This window comes from Pelmatolapia mariae, linkage group LG18, assembly GCF_036321145.2.
Source record: "Pelmatolapia mariae isolate MD_Pm_ZW linkage group LG18, Pm_UMD_F_2, whole genome shotgun sequence".
NCBI lineage: Eukaryota > Metazoa > Chordata > Actinopteri > Cichliformes > Cichlidae > Pelmatolapia > Pelmatolapia mariae.
In genome coordinates this window covers 438,824-465,319 of record NC_086243.1, presented here as the reverse complement: position 1 = coordinate 465,319, position 26,496 = coordinate 438,824, and the positions used below count along the sequence as shown (strand labels likewise).

The following is a 26,496-nucleotide window of genomic DNA, read 5'->3' as shown; positions in this document are numbered from 1 at the left end:
ACTGGCACTGGGACTTCACTGGCCTGTGGCTCCCCCATGGCTGGGTTATCAGATGGGCTTCCCATTATTTTCAGTAGCTTTTTGAAAGAGTTTTTGATCTAAGTAGACATGTCAGGCATACATTTTAACAACCATGTAGCTCTTTGTAGTGAGGTAGAATGATTAAACAAAGCTTAGATTTATTTGATCTTTCTCCAAACAGGAGTAAAGATTTCCTGGAGGTGTTACAGAAATGACCAAAACCCCAAAATGAATTGAAATTTTTACAATTTTTAAAAACCGTCTTCTTTTGTTTGGTTCTCAGCACAGTCATCTAAAAAAGAAACAACAGAAAAACCACATTTAGAAACTTTAAAATGTCAGATGACACGTGATTACATTCATCTTTTATTTACAGTCTATTGACCTAACTTGTGACGTATATTGAAAAACTCTCAATGCTCCCTCCTATTCACTCGACCTGCTCTTTAGTGATGTGAGTTTGTGTTCAGCAGACTGTAAGTGACTCTTTAGAGAGTGTTCACTGAAACAGAATGAACTCGCCGGTCCACTCACATGATTCAGTAAAGTCACAGGAGTGGAAGGACGAGGTTTCCCACTCACAGAGTCACTGTGGCTTTCCTCTAACAGCCTGGTCATCAGTAGAATCATCATCACTGTCTGCATTTTGATTTTTGTGCCTAACCTCTGTATTGCTCGACATTTATTGTTTCAAAACTGGGTTATAAATCGTGAAGGCTGGATTTCCAATTATAGTGACGAAAACCAGAAATCTTGAAACTGGATTTGGAAAAAAATGGTGACTGAAATTTGAATGGCTACTTTGTCTTCATTACATCAGCAGTAAAGACCTCATGAAGCTGGATTTTCCTGTTCAACTGGACTGATGTGGTAACCGTCTCCAGCCTTGTTCGATGCTGTGCCATCATGCTGTACTTCCAGGTGGTGATACTCGCTGCTACGGTCATGCTGGTTTACTACTGTGAGTTCACTGACACTTTCAGTCCAGCAGAGCAGGGCTTCATTTGCAGAGATCCCACTTTGACCAAACCTGATCCTGGACCTGAACAGAACAGCCGCATACCGCCTATAATACTGTACTCTGTGCTGAGCGGACTACCTGTTGTACTGGTAAGTCAATAGAGCTACAGAAAGCTATGCATGTTAAAGGACTGTTAGTATCTGTCAGTTAGTAGATATCTGCAGTGGATGGAACCATACATTATTGTGCATTTAACAGCAGGTAAAATAAGTATTGAACATAAGTATTGCAGCAGGTCTCTGCAGGTGATTTCAGCACCTTCTCAAAGTCATCAATATCTCTGAGCCCCCCACCTTCAAGGCAGGGTGAGGGTGAGGCAGAAGGAAAAGCTGCTGTTGGAGTAGATATGTGCAAACTTTCTCCACCTCCATGTGTTGGTGTTGTTTCACCTGTATTCTTTATCTGGAAGCTCTGTCCTCCTTTCACACCATACTGATATTCATGTGGAAACTGAGTCTGAACATCAGCTGATGTTCAGCTGGGAAATTGTCTTTCTGGGTGTTTTGGGACACACTGGTATACCTGCACAGGCTCAGTCTCTAATATTCACCCTCTGTAAACACTTTGCTGATGAGCTTATGGTCAGTTTTGTAAATTGTGGTTATTTTAAGTGTCAGACAGGATGATTATCCAGTGTATGTTTCCTGATTGTGTGATTGACGGGTTGTTAGCCGACGTTAACGGAGTTGCAGTCAGAACCACGCCCATCGCATATAATTTTAAAATACTAAAATGGTGAAGATGAAACGTGCATTAAGGCTTCATAATGGGATTTCACAAACTGGAGGGTAACATCATGGTAGCTGTGTTTGTCTTTTCTGCTGTTTGTGGTTGCTGTACGTGGCTGTTTGGTAGGCCCCGCCCACCTCTGCATTAGCTCTGCTGATGTTTTCTCTTCAATGGGTCAAAATTAGTGTGTGGCTAAAATAGCAGAGGATGTACCTTCAATATTTTTTTCTCCACAAAATGTCAAATGCTAATACTGACACATGATATGGGTTTTATTGCATGTCAATAACATATCACATAAAAACACGTGAACAAATAAAAATTTGATTTAATAGTAACTTTTAAAATCAAAGCTACTCTATGCTCACATCATATTGCAGCAAATTACTGGAATACAACAACGCCATCATTACTGCAAACTTTTCAGTACTGTATACTACAGCTAACATTTTCTCCAGTTTATTCTTATTTAATTTATTTTGTTTTTCAATCTGTTTTTTTTCTTCTTCTTCTTTCAGATTTCAGGGGTGGAAGTAGTCATCTTCCTCTTTTACTACAACTCAAACAACTTTTATGAGCAGGAGAAGGTTGTTGTCGTGGGAGACTGCTGCTATGTTAACCCCATGGTGCGCAGGACCGTCCGTTTCCTTGGTAATGTAAATATTCCCACCATTGATTAACCCAGTTGTTGTGTCTGTGACATTTTTAAAATGTCCTTATAATAATGTTCTGGGCTACTGTAGAACTAAACACAATTATGGTGTCTCTTCTAACGTTTTAGGATCAGCTATGTTTAAAATGGCCATTTTCACAGAATTTAAATGAACCGTCTATAATGTAGCCTATGTGAGTTATGCAATAGTTATGTTGGTTTAAGTTGTATACAAATATCACCTGTGTGTGTCTTTCTGTAGGCGTCTTTGTCTTTGGTTTGTTTACAACAGACATTTTTGTTAGTACTGGTCAGATGGTCACAGGAAGTCTGGCTCCCTACTTCCTGTCTGTGTGCCAGCCCAATTACACTGCTCTCGGCTGCCAGGATACAGCGTTCTTTGTGAGCCAGTCAGATGGCTGTACTGGTGACCCTGATGACATCATCAGAGCCAGGAAGACATTTCCCTGCAAAGAGGCTGCACTCAGTGTCTACTTAGCTGTTTACTTGGCAGTGAGTAGATCTGTCTTTAAATAATCCAACAGTCTTCACCAATGTCAATAAAGTAATATTTGGTTAAAGTGTCAGAGAAATAATCTTCCTTTTCAGATGTACATCATGTCCTGTGTTGGATCTGCAGTGGGGCGTCTGGCTGGGCCCTTTGTCAGCCTCTCATTGGTCAGTCTGGCTTTGCTAACAGGCATCAACAGAGTGGCTGAATATCGTAACCACTGGAGTGATGTTATAGCAGGACAAGCCATTGGTGCTGCTGTCGCTGTCTTTCTGGTCAGTTCCTGTTATTATTAGACTTATTCATATCAGTGTAGACTTCATTAGTGGGTCATTATGAAAAACAGATATGCCAATAAACACAGCATTTTATGCTAGCTCAAACCTGAAGTTAAATGACTGGTTATTTGTAAACTCATAGAAAACCTCAACCTTCAGTACTCTGTGGACGTGTTAGGTCTGCTGTAGTGAACATGTAATGTTCGAAGATCGAACACGTATATATATATATATATATATATATATATATATATATATATATATATATATATATATATATATATTAGGGGTGCAACGATACACAAAATTCACGGTTCGCTTCGCTTCGCTTCGATACTTTGGTGTCACGGTTCGATATTTTTTCGATACAAAAAAATGTTCATGCCTTTTTGTCATTTATTAAAATTATAAATATATATTTTAACTCAAAAGTACAGTTTTTAAATTTAATGTTGCTGAAACAACAAAGTAATAAAAAAATAAATATCTGATCGAGAAATCCCTCATCTTTGGAAAGGAGAGTTTATTACAGAGAAATGGCTCTTTCCAAAATAAAAGCTATACTATACGCTTCTTCTGGGGTATACTCTCAGCAGCATATTAAACATATCAGGTCCCCATAAGGAGAATCATGTGCTAACGGCTGTCTAAATGACTCGGGTAAAGTTTGTAGCATGCGTGCTTGTTGTTTTTGTCTGCTTCCACTTGTCTTCGCACTAGGATGATGTCGGAGTAAATGTGCAGTCATATTCGTTCGTGTTCCCACTAGTGCTGTCAGCGTTAATCTGAAATGACGTTAACGCCACAACATGGCAAATCTCCGTTGACGAGCTACCGCGGATCGCCCCGTGCGTGGGGCTGGACGGCGTCAACACGTTAACGAGCAAACTGCGCTAAGCACTAGTTCCCACCAATGTAACTGAGCATTGCGTGGCACATCCGACATACTGTTTTACTTTTGTCCATGACGCGCTTACCTTCAGGGTCATACTTCACATGAAGACCAAAATAGTTCCAAACGCCAGATCTGAATGAGGGTGGGGGAGGTTCAATTTGCCATGTTGCAACAGCTTAACTTCTGTCTCGCTAGCTTGCGCTGCGCTCAGTGGATCTGCGCTCGACAGTGCAGCCTAGGCGGATAAGTCGAACGCAGATCCACTGAGCGCTCAACACAGACAGCATCGTCAGAAGAAAAGTTGATAAAATAAATTAAAAATTTTGTATTGTTCGATACACATGCGTACCGAACCGAAAGCACTGTATCGAACGGTTCAATATCGATACGAGTATTGTTGCACCCCTAAAATAAATAAATATATATATATATATATATATATATATATATATGTATATGCTCACATGCTCATATGCACACGTACATACACAAAGGCGTATAAACCAACCATAAATAACCAATCTAAATCTTATATACATAAAATACAGGATTACAGAAATGAAATGAAATGAATACCACAGAATGTACATAAGGTGCAGTTGCAGTCTAGGAGTGGGAGCAGTGTGACAGTTCAACTGTTTAGGAGGGAGATGGAGAGGGGAAAGAAACTGTTCCTGTGTTGGTTGGTCCCAGTCTGCAGGCTTCTACACCGTCTGCCAGAGGGTAGCAGGTCAAAGAGTCTGTGTCCAGGGAGTGTGGGGTCTGTGATGATTATCCCTGCCTGTTTCCTGGTTCTTGAGAGGTACAGGTGCTGGATGGAGGGCAGGGGGGCGCCGATGATCCTTTCTGCTGCCCGTACAGTCCGCTGCAGTCTGCTCCTGTCCTGTTTAGTGGCTGCACCATACCAGACTGTGATGGAGGAGCACAGGACAGACACAATAACTGCAGTGTAGAACTGGATCAGCAGCTCCTGTGGAAGACTGTACTTCCCCAGTTGTCTCAGGAAGTACATTGTTAGAGTAAATTGTTAAATGTTGCCATTGTTGTACTTAAATTTGCCTTAAACTGCATGTTTAGATATTCTTCTGTTCCTCCCCTACACATCTAGGATGTGGGGGAGGCAATTGGTTATAGTGTTTAACTGCAGGCACATCCTATGTGAAGGTTCTCTGTCCTTATTTAGTGAGGATGTTTACTTCTTGCCATTTATGACCTCGCCTATGCTTGTGTATGGTTAGACCTTTAGAGGGGTTGAGCCATATACAGGGTGAAGGGAGATGACCCCTTGTGATCGGCAGGAAGTCACACAAACACAAACACACCCACATCCACATCCACACACACACACGTGTTCGCACATGCATACACACACACTCAGTGCCTTAGTTTTATGATGCACCACAGGGTTTTTTTTTTTTACAATGGGTGTTTGTGAAACTGTGTGTCACAGAATAAAAGCCTGCAGGGGAGACTGGTTCTTTGGAGTCGTCTGAGGTCGCGGGCAGAGGTGCTGCCGACCAGGCTTCCCTTGCTAGCAAGTAAAAACTGGTGAAGCTGTTTGTCTTGCTTTCTTCACGGGTGATAAGTCTTTGAACCAGCGGGGCCTGCGAGGCGCAGACCCATCATACATCCTCTGCTCTGATACCAACACATTAAAGTTTAAATGAAACTGAATGAGATTCAACTGAAAAGCACTGCTCTTAAAGTATGTTTTGGTCCATCCGTATTGCCATATACTGGCTAATCAACTTGTTACATTTGGGAGAATGGATTTTTCTACATTATGGAAAGGATCCTGTGATCTTTCATTCTGTGGATGTCCAGGGGTTTGTTTTTTTTACTGTTGTAGAGCGATTGTGTTCTTTTTTTTTTTTTTTTTAGAATTTAAGAAAGTGTTGATTTGGACTCCAAGCTCCGTATGACCACGCTGATGACATAGTTTCATCCTAGGTATGGCTTGTTTCACATGCATTAGGAGCCCTTTAGCTGCGTGTTGTGGTGTAACAGTACCAGCTTCTGAATTCAAATGTCACACTCAGAATTGACTCCTTTCCCTGTTTAATTAATGCAGCTCACACTTGTCCATGAAACAGTTTTTAAGTGAGTTTTCAATTACATTTGTGTCCCTAGGAAACTGTATAAAAATGGCTGAAAACCTCAATGGTTAATGAAGAATTTTTCTTAGCCAATTGAATTAAAGGAGAGACGTACCGTAATCATGTTACTGTCCAAAACTTTTCTGAAATTTGTGTGAAAATAAAAATAAACAGAGGCTTAACATATGGGCTTAAAAACATTGGGCTTAATAGTCAGGCTGTGGTGATGTGCCCTGATCATCAGTACAGGTGATGTTACCTGAATAAGCAGCTGTCAGCATGAATAATCAGTGCCATTCTAGTCCATTTAGACGGTCACATACTTCTGACATTACAAAACACATGTTCAACACTTTACCGCAACAGGACATCATGCTGATCATCTTCATCTTTTATTTGGCAAAGATATTACTGAAATTTTAGTCATTTATTCAAAGTCAGAAAAAACTGTACAATTTAAAGCACATTTTCAAGCAGCTTTTCAAAATAATTCATCTTTCCGAGAGTAAGTTCAGCACCTTACTTCTGCACATCATCGTGTAACTTGGTCAAACATATTTAGACTCTTTCCTTAATAGAAAACTGATCTAATGGACTAAACTGCTGCAGGACACTCTCACACACACAAGCTGTGCTTGCATGGATGAACATGAATTAATTTTTTCCACTTCGTGAACAACAGTCTTAGTGGGGACAAAGATCTGGGTCACAGAAACAATCTAAACAAAAATAATAGAGCTCTATTTCCCTGCAGTAACAGTGAAGTACTTGCCATCCAAATGGTTGATTCGTGTGAAAGGAATAATTTTGAATGATCAAATGTATTCAACTTTTCTTCTCTGTCTCTTCCTAGGTTGTTTTTGTGGTTCAGTATTTCAAAAAGAGACCTGTGATTCCCCAGAGTCCCTCAGACTCAGGCACGGCTAATACCGATGAGGTTTCCCCTGAAGTCAATCACAATATGGAGACCAGTGATAAGGTAAGGTATAAAGGACTGCACTTTATACCATGCTGTTAGGGCTAGTGGTAGTGATGTGCGATACCACTGATTTCCTTTCCGATCCGATACCAAATAATATTCAGGGTGGTATCGACGATACTGATCCGATACCGATACTTTGTACAAAAACTTATTTAACTTATTGTATCTCAAATTATAGCGTCATAATGATTACAGGACATCAGATTACTTGTTCTTATCACTTAATAATGCAGAGTTCATCATATAGAAATAAAAAACTGAAGTTGCGCGCTATTTGAGCATGTTGCCTGCCTGCAGCACTAAAGGACTCCGTGAGAGACATCTGTCTCGCCCTAGCAGCACCTGTCCCTCTCCTCCTCTTCAGTTCGCCTCAACATAAGCTCGTCATATTCTGTGATATGATTTACTCTGAGGTGTTTGACGAGGTTAGTGGTGTTGCCACAACACCTCACTTTTTTGCCACATGTATCGCAAACCACGTCTCAGCTGTTTGTGGAGGTAAAATATGCTTGGTTATCAAACTGCATTCATAAATTGACACTTAGTGTCAATTTATGAATTGACACAATTGACACAATTGACACAAATTCTACAAATTCTACAAATTCTACAGTTTTTTAGTGAAAATCTAAAAAAAACTGTAGAATTTGATTAACCAGAACAGAAGCACAAACGTCCATCCATCCATTCATCGATCCATCTTCTTCTGCTTATCCGGGGCCGGGTCACAAGGGGCAGCAACCTAAGCAGAGAAGCCCACCCCTCCCTCTCCCCAGCCACCTCCTCCAGCTTTTCCAGTGGAACATCAAGGCGTTCCCAGGCCAGCCGAGAGATATAATCTCGCCAGCGTGTCCGGACCTCCTCCCGCTGGAACATGCTGGGAACACCACACCTAGGCATCCCAGGAGGCATCCTTGTCAGATGCCCGATCCACCTCAACTGGCTCCTTTCAATGTGGAGGAGCAGCAGCTCTACTCTGAGCCCCTCCTGGATGGCTGAACTTCCCACACTATCTCTAAGGGACAGGGCAAGCCACCCATCAGAGGAAGCTCATTTCTGCTGCTTGTATCTGCAATCTCGTTCTTTCGGTCACTACCCATAGCTCGTGACCATAGGTGAGGGTAGGGACGTAGATCGACCGGTAAATTGAGATTGAAATTTTACACTCAGCTCTCTCTTCACCACAACGGACCGGTAAAGCATCCGCATCACTGCAGCCACAGCACCAATCCATCTGTTGATCTCCCGCTCCCTTCTCCTGTCACTCGTGAACAAGACCCCGAGATACTTAAACTCCTCCACTTGGACCAGGAACTCGTCCCTGACCCAGCGTGGGCACTCCACCCTTTTTTTTGGGGTGGCTGTAGCTGAGGAAGTAGAGCAGGTCACCTACTGATCGGAAGGTTGGTGGTTCGATCCCTGGCTCCTCCAGTCTGCATGTCATGTATCCTTGGGCAAGATACTAACCCCAAGTTGCTCTCCGATGCATCCATCGGAGTATGAATGTGTGTGAATGTAGTTAGACAGCACTAAGTATAGAGAAAGTGCTTTTGAGAATGGGTGTGACTGGGTGAATGTGACATGTTGTATAGAGCACTTTGAGTACTCCAGGAGAGTAGAAAAGCACTATATAAGAATCAGTCCATTTACCATTCTGGCTGAGGACCATGGCCTCAGATTTGGAGGTGCTGATTCTCATTCCCACCGCTTCACACTCGGCTGTGAACCGTTCCGGTGCGAGCTGGAGGCCATCACCCAATGAACCCAACAGAACCACATCATCTGTGAAAAGCAGCGATGAGATTCTGAGACTACCCAGGTAAAAGCCTTCCGCCACTTGGCTGCGCCTAGAAATTCTGTCCATAAAAATTACGAACAGAATCTGTGACAAAAGACAGCCCTGGCGGACCCCATCACCCATCAGGAACGAGTCCGACTTATTGCCGGCTACGCGTACCAAGCTCTTGCAACGGTTGTATAAGGACTGAATGGCCCATAGCAATGGGCCAAACACCCCATACTCCCGGAGCACCTCCCATAGGACACTCCGAGGGACACGGTCAAATGCCTTCTCCAAGTCCGCAAAACACATGTAGACTGGTTGGGCAAACTCTCATGCACCCTCACGTATCCTTGAGAGGATAAAGAGCTGGTCCAGTGTTCCATGACCAGGACAAAAACTGCGTTGTTCCTCCTGTATCCGAGGTTCGACTAACGGACGGACTCTCCTTTCCAGCACCCTGGCACAAACTTTCCCAGGGAGGCTGAGGTGTGTGATCCCCCTATAGTTGGAACACATCCTCCGGTCACCTTTCTTAAAGATGGGAACCACCACCCCGGTCTGCCAATCCAGAGGTACCACCCCTGATCTCCACGCAATACTGTAGAGGCGTGCCAACCACAACATCCCTACAACATCCAGAGCTTTCAGGAACTCAGGGCGGACCTCATCGACCCCAGGGGCTCTGCCACCAAGGAGTTGTTTAACTGCCTCAGTGACCTTGTGCCCAGGGATTGGAGGGTCATCCCCCTCATCCCCAGACTCTGCTTCCTCCACGGAAGATGTGCCAGTGGGATTAAGGACGTCCTCGACTTATTCCTTCCACCACCCGACAATTTTCTCCCCTCCGCAAATTGCTACCTTATCGTGGTGGAGGGGTTTGTGTTTATGTGTCCCAAGGATCCCAGGGGTATGTTGTCTGGGGGCTTCTGCCCCCTGGTAGGGCCTCCTGGTAGGGTCTCCCATGGCAAATTGGTCCTGGCTGAGGGACCAGACTAAGAGTGATTCAGAAGATGCCTATGAGTAGAACACCAAGGGAACAGTTCACCCTGCCCAGGGAGGGTGCCCGAGGGCAAGCGTCTGGTGGCCGGGCCTTAGTCCATGGGCCCATCCTCTTGCAGGTCCACCACCCACAGAAGACACCGTAGGGGTCAGGTGCATTGTGTGCTGGACAGCAGCCCTGGCGAATCAATCCCCGGCTACCAAGACTAGCAATCTGGACATGGGATGTCACCTCTCTGGTGGGGAAGGAGCCTGAGTTAGTGCGTGAGGTTGAGAGGTCTGGTACCTCTCAACCTCACGCACTAACGCACTAACTCAGATATAGTCGGGCTCACCTCAACGCACGGCTTGGGCTCTGGAACCAGTCATCCGAGTGGCAGTTCAGAGTACCCAGCCTTCTTGGAGTCCCTGGGCGGGGTGCTGGAGAGTGCCCCACCTGGGGACTCCAATGCTCATGTGGGCAACGACAGTGAGACCTGGAGGGGTATGATTCGGGGGAACGGCCTCCTGGATCTGAACCCGAGCGGTGTTATGTTGTTGGGCTTCTGTGCAAAGCACAGTTTGGCCATAACTAAGACTATGTTCGAACATAAGAGTGTCCATAAGTGCATGTAGCATCAGGACACGCTAGGCCACAGGTTGATGATCGATTTTGTAATCATATCACCAGACCTGCGGCCATATGTTCTGGACAACCGGGTAAAGAGAGGGGCTGAGCTGTCAACTGATCACCATCTGGTGGTGAGTTGAATCAGGTGACGGGGGAGGACACTGGAAAGACCTGGTGCACCTAAACGTATAGTGAGGGTGCACTTGGATTGCCTGGCAGAGGCCCCAGTCCGCAAGATCTTCAACTCACACCTCCGGCAGAGAGTCAACAGCATTCCGAGGGAGACTGGGGGAGACCACCCAGGAGGATATATCACTTATGACATAATTCTATTAAAAAGACTCTAAAAAAGGCACTAATGTCACAAACAAGATGGAGAGGTCCAGTTCAGTGACTTGAATAAGTGGAAGTAGAGTCAGTAAGGACCAAACTTTTTGCACCAGACTACAGATGCTGAAGTTAACATCAGTGTTGGTCAAGTTACTTGAAAAAAGTAATCAGTAACTAATTACTGATTAACTTCCCAAAAAAAGTAATCCCGTTACTTTACTGATTACTTATTTTCAAAAGTATTTAGTTAATTAGCTACTTTTTAAAACATGATTTATCCCCTAAATAGGTAATAAAGCAATAGATCTTTCAGCCCAATTCTGCTTTTTCTGCATAATCCATCATATAAAATGTAATCTAATGAAAAAGTCTCTTTTTAAAACTTGTTTTATTAGTTTTAATCTTTTAACTTTATGCATCAAGCAAACATTAAATTATATGCAACATTCTCTGACCAGAAGAGATTTGTTTAACATTTAAACCTATTTTCTGCACACTCCCGCACATAAAATAAAATAGTTTTTTGTGTTTACACTCACTCTTTCAAATAGATGCACGTAAAACAGAAAATAAATAAAATCAAAGACTCAGCGGTCCTGTTGCTCTATTTTCACCTGTATAGCAGGACTGGGGCAGGCGGAGGTTTGCCCTGGTGCAGGTGTGCTGCAGCGGTCAGTGGAAGGATCCGGCAGTTTCTCTGTGAATGTCACTTTCCCGTGGCAGCGTACTGTCGGTGCTTGCTCGGACGTTTAGGGGTTTTTTCGCTGTAAAAAGAAGTTTTCTTCCCACGCAGTGAACAGCGGACGCTAATGTTTTTGTCACTTTTTATGGAATCAAACTCAAAGTAAGGTCAGTACTTCCACGCTTTAAACGCTGCACGCTCATACTCTCTCCCGCACTCGATATATTATCCATTGTTGATCTGCACACAGCTGTTGTCACGAACGTCGCGCTCACTTACGTCATTGTCACGAGACACTCTCGCAAAAAAATCACGGTTTTAGTAACGCAGTAACACAGTAACGCAGCGTACTAACGGGAAAGTAACAGTAATCTAATTACCTTTTTTGCAATAGTAATCCCTTACTTTACTCGTTACTCAAAACGCGTTACTGCCCATCTCTGGTTAACATACAACTCTATGGTGGCTTCATTGCTTTTAGTCCAGCGATAAAAACACCATGGAAAGAAATTGACACTTACCCGGAATCATTAGGGCAAGATTTATTGTCAGACTTGTTAAGGGTACAGATAAAGGCAGGTAGGAAGGTACTTAACATAAACAAATGTGAATATTCAAACAAATGTTGGCTTGTGTCATGCACTACAAAACCTGCGCTAGGAGCACAGAGATAAAAGTTAAAGTTTACTGTAGATAGAATGAAAAACAGGCATTTCTACAGGCGTGGGCATAGCAGGGCAGGAGGCAAGTTAACCCTTTAAAATCGGTCGGCGCGGGCACGCTCTGTTTTGCATAACTATTTTTAAATCCCTGTAGAACTGGAACCACGTAAGCTAGCGCAATAAATTTTTTTGCATATGAAACCGGAGGAGTTTTACTTACATCTTATGCCATTAGCTTGTCCTAGGTTACGGTTTCCTTCTACATATAGCTTTACAAAAATTGCATAAAAAGCACTTGCAGCAACAAAAACATAATCTTCCAGAAACAAGCTTTGCTATCCGATCAGCTGTTCATAGCACTTCCTACTTAGGAATAGATGTCAGAGCGAGCTATCGCATGTCCGCCATTACCTGCCCGGAACCAGAAGTGACATCATTTTCGCGGAAAATGTAGTTTTTTACCTTCAGGGCCTTATAAGCCTATGCTGGTGTTTTTAAAAGTTATGTTTGACTTTATGCTTTTCTGAATAGTTTCTGGGATGCTTAGAACTCAAATTGCACTGCTGGAAATAGTTTATTTAGATGCACATGCTGTTTTTTTTGCAAATTTGCATTAAATATTTATTTTAGTTTTTCCTGCAGTATATAAAAATCTCAAAAATAAAACTATGAAGACACTCAAAATAAATTTCCCGTGGTTGGAAACTATTTTGTGCAACTTTTTTGTATTTACAGTTTTGAGGGATAAGCCTCTTAAATTCCTCTAACTAGAAATATATGTAAAAAAAAACAAAAAAACAAACAAAAACGATTTCCAATATTTTTTGTACTTTATTGCACTTTTTTGCAATTTATATAGTTACTATGGATATCAATGCATACATATTATTAAAATTCGGGCTATAACGGTTGTACTGATGTATAGCAACTTGAAATGCTCCCACAAATGGCACTACAGCATGTAAAAATATAAAGATAAGCTCTGGCGGACTTGGTTCTATGGTAGGTCTTAATGGATTAAACCACACAACTTGTTTCTTTTTTGAGTGGCTTGGATCCAGCCTTTGTCCACCTAAGCTACCATCTGTGTAAAAGAGACAAGTGTAAGCATATCACAAGGAAATCACAGGCACTGCACTTTGATACCAAATACAGTCCTATGAGATGATGTTGACTGTGGGAAATAATCAGTCTTAAGCCTGTAAGACCCAACCCATCAAAAAATAGCCAGAAAATTCTGATTTTTTGGAACTGAGATGTTTATTAACCCTAATAACAAAATCCACATTTTTTTGCTATATTATGTTGTATATGATATATTTTTATTATATATTTATTATATATTTTTTGTATCGCATTTGATACAGTGGGCATTTTTGGCAACTTTTTGTTAACAACAATGTTAATTTTAGATGTTGATGAGATAGAGGTCTCAGAAATTTAAGTATCAAATATGATACAAAGGGCATTATAGGGTTAAGTAGGCAGGTTGTAATCAGTTTGTAAACAATGAACAATGAGGGCGGAGACCCAAGAAAAATCACCACCTGTGGAACACACAAGTAAAATACACATAGAAAAGGAGAGAGAGCAAAAACAGAGACATAAAAAGGGCAGGAGAATCGAACCAGGAGGACCCTCCCACTCACCACTAGCTTTATGGGAGCCTGCTGGTGACCTACCTGGATTGTTGGGTTGCTACCGATGAAAAGGCCCTCACAAGGGAGGCATCCACAATGGCACACTGTGACCACTTTGTTGGACCATAGCCTTCCCAGATAGTGAGATATTGGAAGAGGATGGGTGAGGAACTAAGCACTCTCCAAGGCTGAGGGAAGCTTTGGAAGGGCAACAAAAATGCACAGCTTTGGGGAAACAGTCCACAATAGTCAGAACAGTGGTGTTATCTGCTAATGGAGGGAGGCCAGTGACAAAATCCACTGCGATGTGGGACCATGGATTTTTAGGAACAGGTAAGGGACACTGGAGACTAGCAGGTGGTGAGCATGAGGACTTGCTCTGGGTACAAATTGAGCAGGCAGAAATGTAATCCTGCACATCCTGAACTAGTGAAGCCACCAGAACATCCTGTGGAGAAAAGAGATTCTGTCGTGGGTGAAGTTAAATTTAGCTGTGTGTGCACCGGAAATGAGTTTAAAGGGTCAGAAATGTACAGGAGCAAGTCGTCTGCATAAAGGGAAAGTTTGTGGGTCACACCGAACCTTGTAATACCTTTAAATCTATCCTCTGAACGCAGCCATATTGCAAGAGGTTCGATGGCAATAGCGAATAGGAGGGGTGAGAGAGGGCACCCTTGCCTAGTGCCCCTCTCAAGTGGAAAAGGCGAAGACAAGTTGTTGTTAGTACGAATACAGGCGGATGGCGAGGAATATAGTAACTTAACCCAAAGAATAAAGTCAGCCCCCAAGCCAAACCTATCCATCACCTCATAGAGGAAGCTCCATTCGACGCGGTCGAAAGCTTTTTCCGCGTCAAGAGATATCACAACCTCTGCAATTGAGTTGCACGATGTATAAATAATATTCAAGAGGCGTCTTGAATTGTCATGTGAGTGCCTGCCGGCCATAAATCCCGTCTGATCAGAGGCGATAATTTGTGGCAGAACACGTTGTAACCTAAGTGCGAGGATTTTAGATAGTATTTTAAAATCAATATTTAAAAGAGAAATTGGTCTGTAACTGCTGCACAACAGAGGATCCTTGTCTTTTTTCAAGATTAAACAGATAGTAGCTTCGGACAAAGTCTTGGGTAATTGACATTTTGAAAAGGCTTCATTATACATATCTTTCAACAATGGTGCCATAAGATCAGAATTGGCTTTATAGTATTCTGCAGAGTAACCGTCAGGGCCCGGCGATTTACCTGTATTTAAGGATTTAATGGCTTCTTGCACCTCTACTACAGTAATAGGTCTCCCTAATCCCTTCGTCAGATCTCTATCTATTCTTGGAAAATGTATATTTTGGAGAGTTTCTTCTGGTAGAGGGGGAGAGCTTGAAGTATACAGATTGGAATAGAAACCAACAAATATTTCATTAATTCCCTCTAGGTCCAATATTATGTCACCAGCAGCAGACTTGACCTTTGGGATTAGCTTGGAGGTTGCTTCGGCACGGGCTTGATAGGCCAGAAGTTTCCCTGCCTTATCACCGGATTCGAAAAAGCGTTGCTTAGTCTTAATTAATTGAACCATAGCTGTTGCAGTGGTGGTTAAATTGAGACTGGCTTGAACTTTCACACGTTCCGTATAGAGGTTAGGATCTGGGTGTGATGCATATCTGCCATCTAGATCTTTGATCTTATTCAATAAACTGGACGTGTAAAATAACTCTTTCTTCTTTAAATTTGAGACAAAGCCTATAAGCTGGCTTCTCATGTAGGCTTTCGACGTTTCCCATAATACACCTCTTGACACTTCAGTAGAGTCGTTCAACTCAAGGAAAAGTGAAAACTGTGATCTCAAAAAATTTGTGTAGTCATCCCTTATCAACAGGCTAGAATTAAATCTCCAATGTTTAATGGGTCGAGATGGGGTCGCTAATACCGCCTCGAAAGAAACTGGTGAGTGATCTGAAATGGCAATAGCATGATATTGACAATGACTAATTTTACAGAGAAACCTAATATCGACAAGAAAAAAGTCTATACGTGTATATGTAAGGTGGGGATGAGAAAAAATGAGAATGCCTTAGTACTAGGATTCGCATGTCGCCATGGATCCACAATCCCCAGCTGAGATTTGAAAAATTCTAGGGTTTTAGCAGATTTACTCAGGGAACAGACCTTAGTTGACGATCTATCCAGTAGAGTGTCCTGAACCAAGTTAAAGTCGCCTCCAATAATAAGATGATAGTTTTCCAAATTTGGAAGTGAAGAGAAAAGTTTAGCTATAAAAGAGTCATCGTCCCAATTCGGCCCGTACACGCTAGCCAGTATCACAAGTGAGCCCTGCAAGTTTCCTGACACAAATGTGAAATGGCCATCTGGATCAGTAATAACTTTATGTTGCTCAAACAAAATATTATTACGAATAAGTATGGCTGTCCCTCTAGCCTTGGCGTTAAATTTAGAATGATATATGTTGCCGATCCAGTTTCTCTTGAGTCGCCTCACTTCTTTGTTGCAGAGATGGGTCTCTTGAAGAAAAAACACATCTCCTTTAAGCTGCTGTAAATGCGCCATAACTTTGTTGACTTTGGTTGCATTCCCCACACCTCTCACATTCCAGGAGACAATTCTAAGACCATTGATTGTATTTGACATACCTTACTGTATTCAGACAGGTCTTTGATTTGACAAGTTGACAGTGGCCGGGGGAAGACTGGTGTCTGTATTTGAGATAATGAACTGTGAACAGAACAAGAAAAAAAAAAACACACAAAAAAAGAAGGAAAAAACACAGAAACCCCCCAGAAAAACCCTCCACAAAAAAAACAAAACAAAAAAAAACAAAAACAAAAAAAAAACATGCAGATCGAACAACATAAATTGGACCTGAGAACCCCCAAAAACAAAACTTGCAAGTGCACCACAGGGTGTAAACTTTCCCCTGTGAAGACTTCGCCATCACATCTCTATCAAAGGGCTTCCCTGTGGTGGCAAGGTCTCACTATGAAAATATACCTATTCAATATTCCGCTAGAAAAAAAATTGAGGAACTAGGATGTATCTTACTATACAAAAACAGACAAAAGAAAAGCACAAAAAAAGGCAGGCTGAGGTATTGTTGTCCACCATTTGTGCATGGCAGGAATCAGACTGTAGGAGAGGTAATAATGATGAAAGAATGTGTGTTTATATAAAGTAAAACAGTATACACATATATGTACATAGCAGACTAGCATACTAGCAGCGGCATTAGAACAAGGTATAAACAGGGGTATTGTAAAGGAAAATATGAAAAAAATAGAGAAAAACAATAAGGTTAGAATTACTCGTACCATACTGTCCTCTAGGTAGCAAACCTCAAACTAAAATGTCATGAGCCCTTCTACTGGAGTGGCAGGATCCAACCATGACCTTCAAATCAGGTTCCCAGAATGTTAGAACTCAGGGGACGGTGTGAGGCGATGTAGCTCCGAGCGTCGCCTGGTGACGCCAGTCGCCTCCAGCTCCCCTCGTCAGACACAACAAACAGCCTGGCCGGGTAGCGGAGCTGAGGCTTGAGTCCAAGATCATACAACTCCTTCATAACTCCGCGGTAAGCGGACCGTTGTTCCAGCACCTCAGGGCAGTAGTCCTCGACAATATGGATGGGGGTGTCCTTATATTTCAGTTTACCATTTCCCGAGCTTTGCGCACAACAAGCTCGCGGGTCTGGTAGCTATGGAAACAGACAACAACCGCTCGGGGTTTCGCGTTGGGGCCTGGTCCTGCCACCAGCGCCCGGTGGGCTCGATCCAACTCCGGGGCCGTTTTCAAAACGTCCACTCCAAATATGTCCACAAGCATCTGAGAAAAGAACACAGTTGACCTAGGCCATTCAATATTTTCAGGGACCCCCAGTAGGCGAATATTGTTGCGGCGGCTCCTGCTTTCAACATCGATTAGCCTAGCTCTCAGCTTATCGTTATCCTCCACCACTACCGCTAACTTAGCCACCACGTCCTGGAGCTCCGCATTTGTAGTTGTTGCCATGATTTCCAAAGCTGTAATCCGTTGGTCATGGCTGTTGAGAGTCGTTTGGATGCTGTCCAACTTGTTTTCAAGTCGCTGAACGGATGTCTTAAATTCTGCCGAAAGCGAGGCTTTGTGCTCATCCAGCGTGGTCTTTAGCATAGCCATGATAGCCTCATTAGCCGCACCGAGCTCATCTCTTTTGTGCTCCTGGTTCCTGGTGTTTCTACTGGTCATCTTGGCAGATTACACCAGACAAACAATACCGCCAATACAAGTCCCCAAAGTCCCCACTTTGTAGCGGGTAGTGAGAAAATTATCAAGTAGTTGTGATAAAAGTAGGAGCCCTGCGAAGAGCGACTATTCCGACATGCCGTCCCACCGGACGTCCACCGCGAGATTGCATTTTTCACCCTTAACAGTTTGTTTTCCTTTGTAGTACCTGGTGAACATGCTGCTGGTAATCAGCAGGGGTCTTTGGGACAGTCAGTATATCATCCAGGGACTCAAAAACAAAACTGTGCGAAGTAGCAGAAAACGTTGTTCACCAGAGCTTGGAAAAAGGCCAGTGTAATCCAATGTGTGTAGTACAACTGTGAACTGTTTTTGTGTGTTAGTGTTATCTCCCTTTAAGGATCTAAGAGTCTGTTCAGGTCTCTGTTCAGCCATTTGGGCTGGCTTTGACATGTCAGCTGCTAACTGGTCCTCATTGTCCTCTAGTCATTTCAGAATTCCTCCAGCTGCTCCCTGGCAGCAACTGAGAGCAGCAGCACTTGTGGGTCCTGTCTTTGGCCTCCAAACCTTTGCTAATTCTGTGTGTGTGTGTTTTTTCCTGAGAGAAACCTGGTTTTGGTGTTCTTGTAAAGGGACATAACAATGAAACTTATGTCAGTGTCTGACTTGATGAGCTGAGGTAAATTGTAAGATTCAGTTGACTCCTGATAGTATTAGTATAGCATTAGCCTACCTGCTTGTCGCTCCGCCCCCCAAGCCTAATTCTGTTTTCTTCAGTGGTTTTGCTAACTTACTAACCCACCTTTCATCTGTCTCCCCAAATGTTATTTTAATGGGAGATTTCAACATTCATATAGATAATAATAACCTTCTGCTTTGAATTCAAACAGTTTATCGACTTTCCCACTCACTCCAAAGGACACACCTTGGACTTGATCTGCTGTTCTGGTCTTACTCCCTCTAATCTGTCTGCTTCCCATAACTGACCACTTCCTCCTTTCATTTAACCTCACTCTCTGCTGCTCTTTAACCAAGCCAACCCATCTCATCTCACTCCACAACATCAAGAACATTGATATGCACATTCTCACTGCCAGTTTGGATAATATTCAGATTCCAGACTTCTATTCTACTCCTGATGATTTGGTGTTATATTTTAATAATTGTTTAGTCAATGTCCTTGATTCTCTGGCTCCTGTAAAAACTCGCTCTGTTTCCTTCGCTTGTTCTGCTCCCTGGTTTACCTTTGACCTCCGAGCATTGAAGGCCAAAGCTCGGCAGCTGGAGCATAGATATAAGAAATCTGGTTTAACTGTTGATGAAGAAATCTATACATGCCATGTACTCCAGTATAAAGACTCCATCAACCAGGCCAAACAAAGCTTCTACTCTGGTATTATCAGTTCTTATGAGAGTAACACCAGGATTCTGTTTTCAGTTCTTGACAAACTTCTTCAACCCTCTGATGCTTTACCCCCACACTTCTATTCTTCTGAAACCTGTAACCCCTCGATTCTGTTCTTCACTACGAAATCAATAACATTCACCAGCAACTCAGTTTGAATGTTGTGTCTACCCCCTCTCCAGAACCTTTTCTCTATTTTTAACTGTTTTCCACTTTTCATCTTCCTGATATAGCTGATATTTCTGAGTTTATATGTAAATCAAAGCCATCATGTCATCTTGACCCTATGCCTACAGGGCTTGTGAAATCCTGCCTCTCTTCCTTACTCCCACTCATCTCTGCTATCATTCACTCATTACTCACCACCAGTATCTTTCCCTCCTTATTCAAGATTGCTTCAGTCACTCCTATACTGAAAAAACCTTCCTTGGATCCTAACAACTTTAACAACCTCCGTCCAATTTCTAATCTACCCTTCATCTCTAAAATACTTGAAAAAATAGTCAGAGCTCAGCTTCATTCACACCTGGTTAATAATAACATCTACGAGAGATTTCAACCTGGCTCATGTCACAGTACAGAAACTGCTTTACTTAAAGTTACTCCACTCTATTCCCAGTCACTTCTGGTGTACCCCACGGTTCAGTCTTAGGCCATCTTCTCTTCATAACATACATCCTCCCTCTTGGTACCATTTTCTGTAAATTTGATCTTCACTCTCACTGTTTTGCTGATGACACTCAGTTATATCTCTCCTGCAGGCCTGATTCCTCCCTCCCACCTTCTTCTCTTACAGAATGCTTATCACAATTCAAATGCTGGTTCAGCTTAAGCTCAATGAGGATAAAACTGAAATCCTCCTTACTGGCACTAAATCCAACCTACTGAAGGCGAACCATTTCACTCTCACTATCAATAACTCCACAGTTTTCCCTTCACCTCAGGTTAAGAGCCTTGGTGTCATCCTAGACAGTTCACTATCCTTTAAATCTCACATCAGTGATATGCCTATTTCCATCTATGCAGCATTAACCTATTTCGTCCTTCTCTTTCCACCCAGTCTGCATCCATTCTTGTTCATAGTCTCATTATCTCCCGCCTTGACTACTGTAACTCTCTCTTACGTAGTTTCCCCCCAAAATTCATCCAAGCTTCAACTGGTTCAAAACTCCGCTGCCCGCATTATTACCAGAACCCCTCCTACCAGCACATCACCCCTGTTCTCCAGGAACTTCACTGGCTCCCTGTGAAGTTCCAAATAGTGTACAAGCTTCTTCTGCTCACCTTCAAGGCCCCTCATAACCTTGCTCCTCATTACCTCTCTGACCTGTTAAGTACTACCACTTCTGCCTGCTCACTTCGATCTTCTTCTTCTATCCCCAAGTTTAAATCTGTTCAAGTCTGCATATATTCACTGTGAACTTATTGTCTATTTGATCTTGTTTTGTACTGTTCTTTATTTTGTCATTGTTCTACTATGTGTTTTATTTTATTGTTAAGTGTCTTTGGGTGTCTTGAAAGGTGCTTTTAAATAAAATGTATTATTACTATTATTAGTAATATTAGTATAGGCAGGCCACAAAGTCAAGATCAGCTGCTATCCAATTGCTCACAATTGTTGACTTTACAACCCACCTGTGTATCAAAACACAATCTTCTTGTGGCTATAGTAGCCCTGACTGAATTGTTGCTTTTCTTTACTGTTTCTGTAGAGCCCAGGGTCCATCACAGAAGTCACATGACTATGATGGACCACCCCCTCACCCAACCACACCAAGGGGGAGATTGACGTCACCAATTCTGTGTAGTTCATGGACCTTTGTTTTTTACATCAGTCTCATTTGCGTCTCATTTACATCAGCAACATTTTCTGTCATTTAAGAATTAATCTATCATTGCCACTTTTATTTTGCACTGTAGTGTTGTTCTCCCAGGGTCAAATGTGGCACAAACAGTTAAAAAAATGTTTACTGTAAATGTACTGTCAACTTCAGAAATGTCACTGTGGATATTGTAGCAGCCATTTTAATTAATATATGATTTGTTTTCTATATGGGTAAAAGTATTTGATATGTGTATTCAATGTAAATTTAATGTGAATACATGTAGCACGTGTTAATGTCAAATATAAGTCAGTAAGATTGCATGATATCATAGGTTATAAAGCGGGATAAAGGGATAAATAATAACTAGTTTAAGACAGGATCATTGGTTGTCATGATTTCCACGATATTGTCTGTGTTATGTAGGAGTCTTTGGAAATCTGAATTCAGTTCATTTCAGTTTTCCATTTTATTTATATAGCACCAAATCACAACAGTTGCCACAATAATAGAGAGAAATCCCAACAATCAAATGACCCCCCTTGACCAAGCACTTGGCATCAGTGGGAATGAAAAACTCCCTTTTAACAGGAAGAAACTTCCAGCAGAGCCAGGCTCAGGGAGGGGCGGGGCCATCTGCTGCGACCGGTTGGGGTGAGAGAAGGAAGACAGGATAAAGACATGCTGTGGAAGAGAGACAGAGATTAATAATAACTAGGGATGGGTACCGGTATCTGGTGCCATAATGGCACCGGTTCTGACATAAACGGTAGTAACCGGACCGAAAAGCAGCGCACATTTCGGTGCTTTATTTCGGTGCTTTATTTCGGTGCTTTTTTTTCCTGAGATGTCATACACTTTGGATTCTAGCCAATCATTTTACGTTTATGAGGATAGTAGGCGGGCCCAGGTACGTACGTTCTTTTAGAGCAGAGCTACAGATTAAAAATGCCCAAGGCAAAGCGGTCAAAAGTCTGGCTGTACTTCACAGCAAAAGATGCAAACAGCAGCCTGCAACAAGTGCTTTAAGCTGATACTGTGCAAAGGAGGTAACACCTCGAATCTGATGAAACACCTGGAGACACATAGGGTTCTTTTAAAAGCCGTATTTGATAGCTTGCTGCAAGACCTCACACCGAGCACATCTACTGTGGGTGTGGTGCCTGTTATCGGACCCGGAGTTAGCAACTTCCCCCAAGAACCCGAAGAGCAGAGTCCTGGCCCTTAGCCCTGCCAGTGTAGCAGAAATGATGAGGATGATGATGGCAGCAGCAGCCGTTCTTCTCTGCGTGAGTAGCTTAATGTTGTTCGTGTGTAATTTACGTTGAGTAGGCTAACCACGTTATTAAATTAATGCATGTAAGGTGAACTAGCAAACACCGTCGTAGTTACATGCGGCTGTCTTCTCGTTTGATGGCAGATGCTCCCTTCACCCTGGACAAAAAGGCTAAAATGACCAAAGAAAAAGTGGGAAACAGCTAAACATGAGAGGTTTTTAGACAAAGTTTGTGTTTCTTCCATTGTTTAAGCACTGCTTCCAGCCAAGAGTGATACCATATATGCCCTATAGCTGCAGAGAAGACTAACATTGTTATCTTTTTACAAAAAAACAGCTAAACATGAGAGGTTTTTGGACAAAGTTTGTGTTCTCCATTCTTTAAGCACCGGTTCGAGCACCGGTTTAAGCACCGGCACCGTTTCAAAAGTACCGGTTTGGTACTGGCATCGGATAAAACCTAAACGATACCCATCCCTAATAATAACTAATGATTAAATCCAGATTGGTGTACAAAAACATAGTGAGTCAAAAAGGTGAGTGAAGAAGAAACACTTTGTAAATCATGGGCTCCCAGCAGCCTACACCTATTGCAGCATAACTAAGGAAGGATTCATGGTCACCTGATCCAGCTTTATTGAAAAGGAACGTTTGAAGCCTAATCTTAACAGCACAGAAAGTATCCCAAACCTAAACTGGGAGCTGGTTCCACAGAAGAGGGGTCGTCTGATTCTTTAAGACCTTGTATGTGAGGAGCAGGATTTTGAATTCTGGATTTAACAGGGAGCCAATGAAGGGAAGCCAATACAGGAGAAATCTGCTCTCTCTTTCTAGTCCCTGTCAGGACTCTGAACTAGTTTTACTCTGAGACAGGATATTTCTAATTTTAGTAATATTGCATGAATGCGTGCAAGCAGTCCTACATATTTGTTTAATATGTGCATTGAAGGACATATCCTGGTCAAAAAAGACTCCAAGTTTCCTCACAGTGTTACTGGAGGCCAAGTTAATGCCATCCAGAGCAATTATCTGGTTTGACACCATGTTTCCAAGATTTTTGGGGTACAGTAGCCTCAGTTTTGGCTTGTTTGTTTTGAATTTACAAGCAGGATATTAGAGGTCAACCAGTTCTTTAAGGCATTCCTAAAGTTTAATTAATTGGTGTGTGTTATCTGGCTTAATTGACTTTAGAGCTGGATATAGCACTCTGTCATTTTTCTCACTTTGCTTTGAGTTTTGTTTTTGGCTAAAAAAAAACCCCAAACCAACCAAAAAAACTATAGTTTTCTTTCCCCCCATGCCTCTCTGTGAAATCAGACAGAAGAAAGTAAGGCACGCCTCAGGCAAAATGGATCTATTCAAAAAACAAAGAGCACGAGAACCTGAGCTACACTGAACTATGTAGAAAGTGCAACAATCTGGTGGTGACTGTGAGATTTCCTCAGCTTTAAGTAACAGGCGAGTTCTCACTAGATTTTGCACAAGTTGGTAATTACCAACCATTTTCATCAAGGTGCATTACCAAGGAAGGTGAAAGAATGTGGAAGGCCATGCCTCTGGAACATACAAGTTACCAGAGACACCAACACAGGAGAAAGACGGAGAGAGCGCCAAAGGTGGAGACACATAGAAAAGGTAGGTCAGCAGAGGACGAGGACGCCATGACACGATGTTACAGCTTTTGGGAAGAAGCTGTGTTTGAGTCCAGTTGTGTGTAGATGGCTTTAACATGTCTGGCTGATGGAAGGAGTTTAAACAAATGGTGTGTTGGGAGTCTTTGTGGGTTTGCCTGGTACTTCTAACACACTGAGTGGTGTAGAGAATATCCAGAGATGGTAGTTCTGTTGCGACAATCATTTGTGTGACCTGACAGTCGCGCAAGTCGCAAGTTGTGTGGATGCTCTTTATTGTCCATCTGTAGAGGTTTTGGGGGCATTTTTGCCGTCCTTACCCTCCTTGTGAAGTAAAGGCACTGTTGTGCCTTACCCACAACTGCTGAGATGTTGTCATCCCAGGAAACGTGCTCTGTGAGTACTCTTTCCACCATCCATTAATGTGTTATGGTGTGTGTTGTTTTCTTTGTAGTCCTACAGTCTATAACGATCTGTTGGTCTTTATGACGTTTAAGACCGGGTTATTATTTGGACACCATAATAATAAATGTGTCGAGAAAGGTTGAAAGAGATTGAAGTCCTCCTGCCTTACCTGTCATTACATCAGGGCCAAAATCACCCCTGAGCAATGCATGTGACTAGTTTCTCCATACAGGTGGCGTGAAGCTGTCATCACCATCAAAGGCTTCTGTACTCATTTTTATTTTAATTTATTAAATTAATTTCAGTTAGCGTGTTCATGTGTGGATTGGATGGGTTGTTATTGACATGTGGGGAGAATTTCATGTCAATGGCACCTTTAGAAATATATTTGCTTAAAAAAAATTGGTTATGTGCTCGAGGCTTACTGTACCTGCTGTATGTGCTTGGACAGTCTGAGGGCACTTGGTGAGTAAATTAAACATCCAGTGCAGAGGCTCATTCCTGGTGCATGAAGTTTCTCCACCAACCTATTTTGAAGGATGGTGTTAAATGCCAAGCTGTGGTTCCACAGAGCGTCTTGATGAGTGTTGTGCTTCTCTAAGAGAGGATGGATGGATTCCTTGATGTGATCGAGTACCAGTCGTTCTAACTATTGGAGCAACTGGCCGATAGTCACTTAGACAATTTACTGTAGGGTTTTTGGGCACAGGCACAGTGGTGGACATGTAAGTGCAGTACATAAGGACAGAGGGAGGTTTAAAAATGTAAGTAAGCATCTCTGCTAGCTGGTCGGCATAGGCCCGGAGCACCCATCCTTCAAACTGTGTGTTGCTTAAATGTTGTTAGCATTGATGGGGGCTCTGATCACAGCTACTGTAAACCACTGGGCTGATAGCTGTAATAAAATTGTGCAGCAGAGGGAGCTTTTTAGCTTCCTTTACAGGAATAGTCCTCATCAGAGCCCGTTTGATCTCACTGGAAGAAATGCTTTGAGTTCATTGACTGACCATCATGTCTTAAAGTTTGATTGGGCAAGAAATTCTGCCAGTTAATGTTTGAGCCAGACGAGGCTCAATCTGTTTATGATTTTATTTGGTCCCTAAATATCAGGACATGGAAGAACAACTTAAAAAGCACAGCATTACATATTCTGTCTGTCCAGTGTTAGGGTTAGGGTTTACACCTCAGAGTTATTTCAGTAGTGTGTCAAAAGTCTGTGTGCACGTATGTTCAATCAAATAATAAGTAATTAAAGTAATTCTGTTATTTTTGTGTGCTTTTCAATCAGACATCTCCTGTTTGGTATCTTGAACTTCTACAGCAGCAGAATACATTTAGAAAGCAGGCAGCCTGTCCGAGCGAGACATTATAGTTTATACAACTTAAATGGACCGGCTTTTTCATTTCAGTTAGTTTTACTGCGCTACTATCATCTTTATTATTGTAATGTATTTTAAAACCAGAATTACAAAGTCCCGCCCCCAACTGTGCTGTAACCGCGTTTTTTATTTCACTTGTATCTTTAATATATGGTTTTTCTGTCATGTTTGAAAGTACAATCTCATGAATTACTTCAAATTCACAGGACAGCAAAGATATGATTGATTTATGAGTCTTTTCTCCTCTATGCTTGTTTTCTTCTGGTGGTTTTCCTGATCATTAATGTAAAGTTTGTCTCCCCTTTGTAAGTCATTTAGATTTAGAAAAAACACCTCAGATACAAAACAAAATATATAACAAATGTATATGTTTGATTTAATTATATATCCATGTTGTAATACTGCAAATGTAATATTACTTGTAAATGTTATTTGTGCCAAAACTATATAATAAA

General features: G+C 42.2%; 1 protein-coding gene across 2 annotated transcripts; it reads left to right on the top strand.

The window, feature by feature from the left end:
• Positions 1–542: 542 nt before the first annotated feature.
• LOC134616483 (phospholipid phosphatase-related protein type 5-like) lies at positions 543–26,496 on the top strand. 2 transcript variants are annotated; one of them, XM_063461306.1, is made up of 6 exons: positions 543–1,131; positions 2,290–2,422; positions 2,686–2,936; positions 3,006–3,209; positions 7,057–7,182; positions 21,240–26,496. In XM_063461306.1, the coding sequence occupies exons 1-6, from the start codon at positions 928–930 to the stop codon at positions 21,267–21,269; spliced, it is 948 nt and encodes a 315-aa protein (XP_063317376.1). In that variant the 5' UTR covers positions 543–927; the 3' UTR covers positions 21,270–26,496. The 2 variants fall into 2 exon arrangements, with proteins under 2 accessions (XP_063317376.1, XP_063317377.1); XM_063461307.1 differs by having other exon boundaries at positions 548–1,131; positions 3,033–3,209.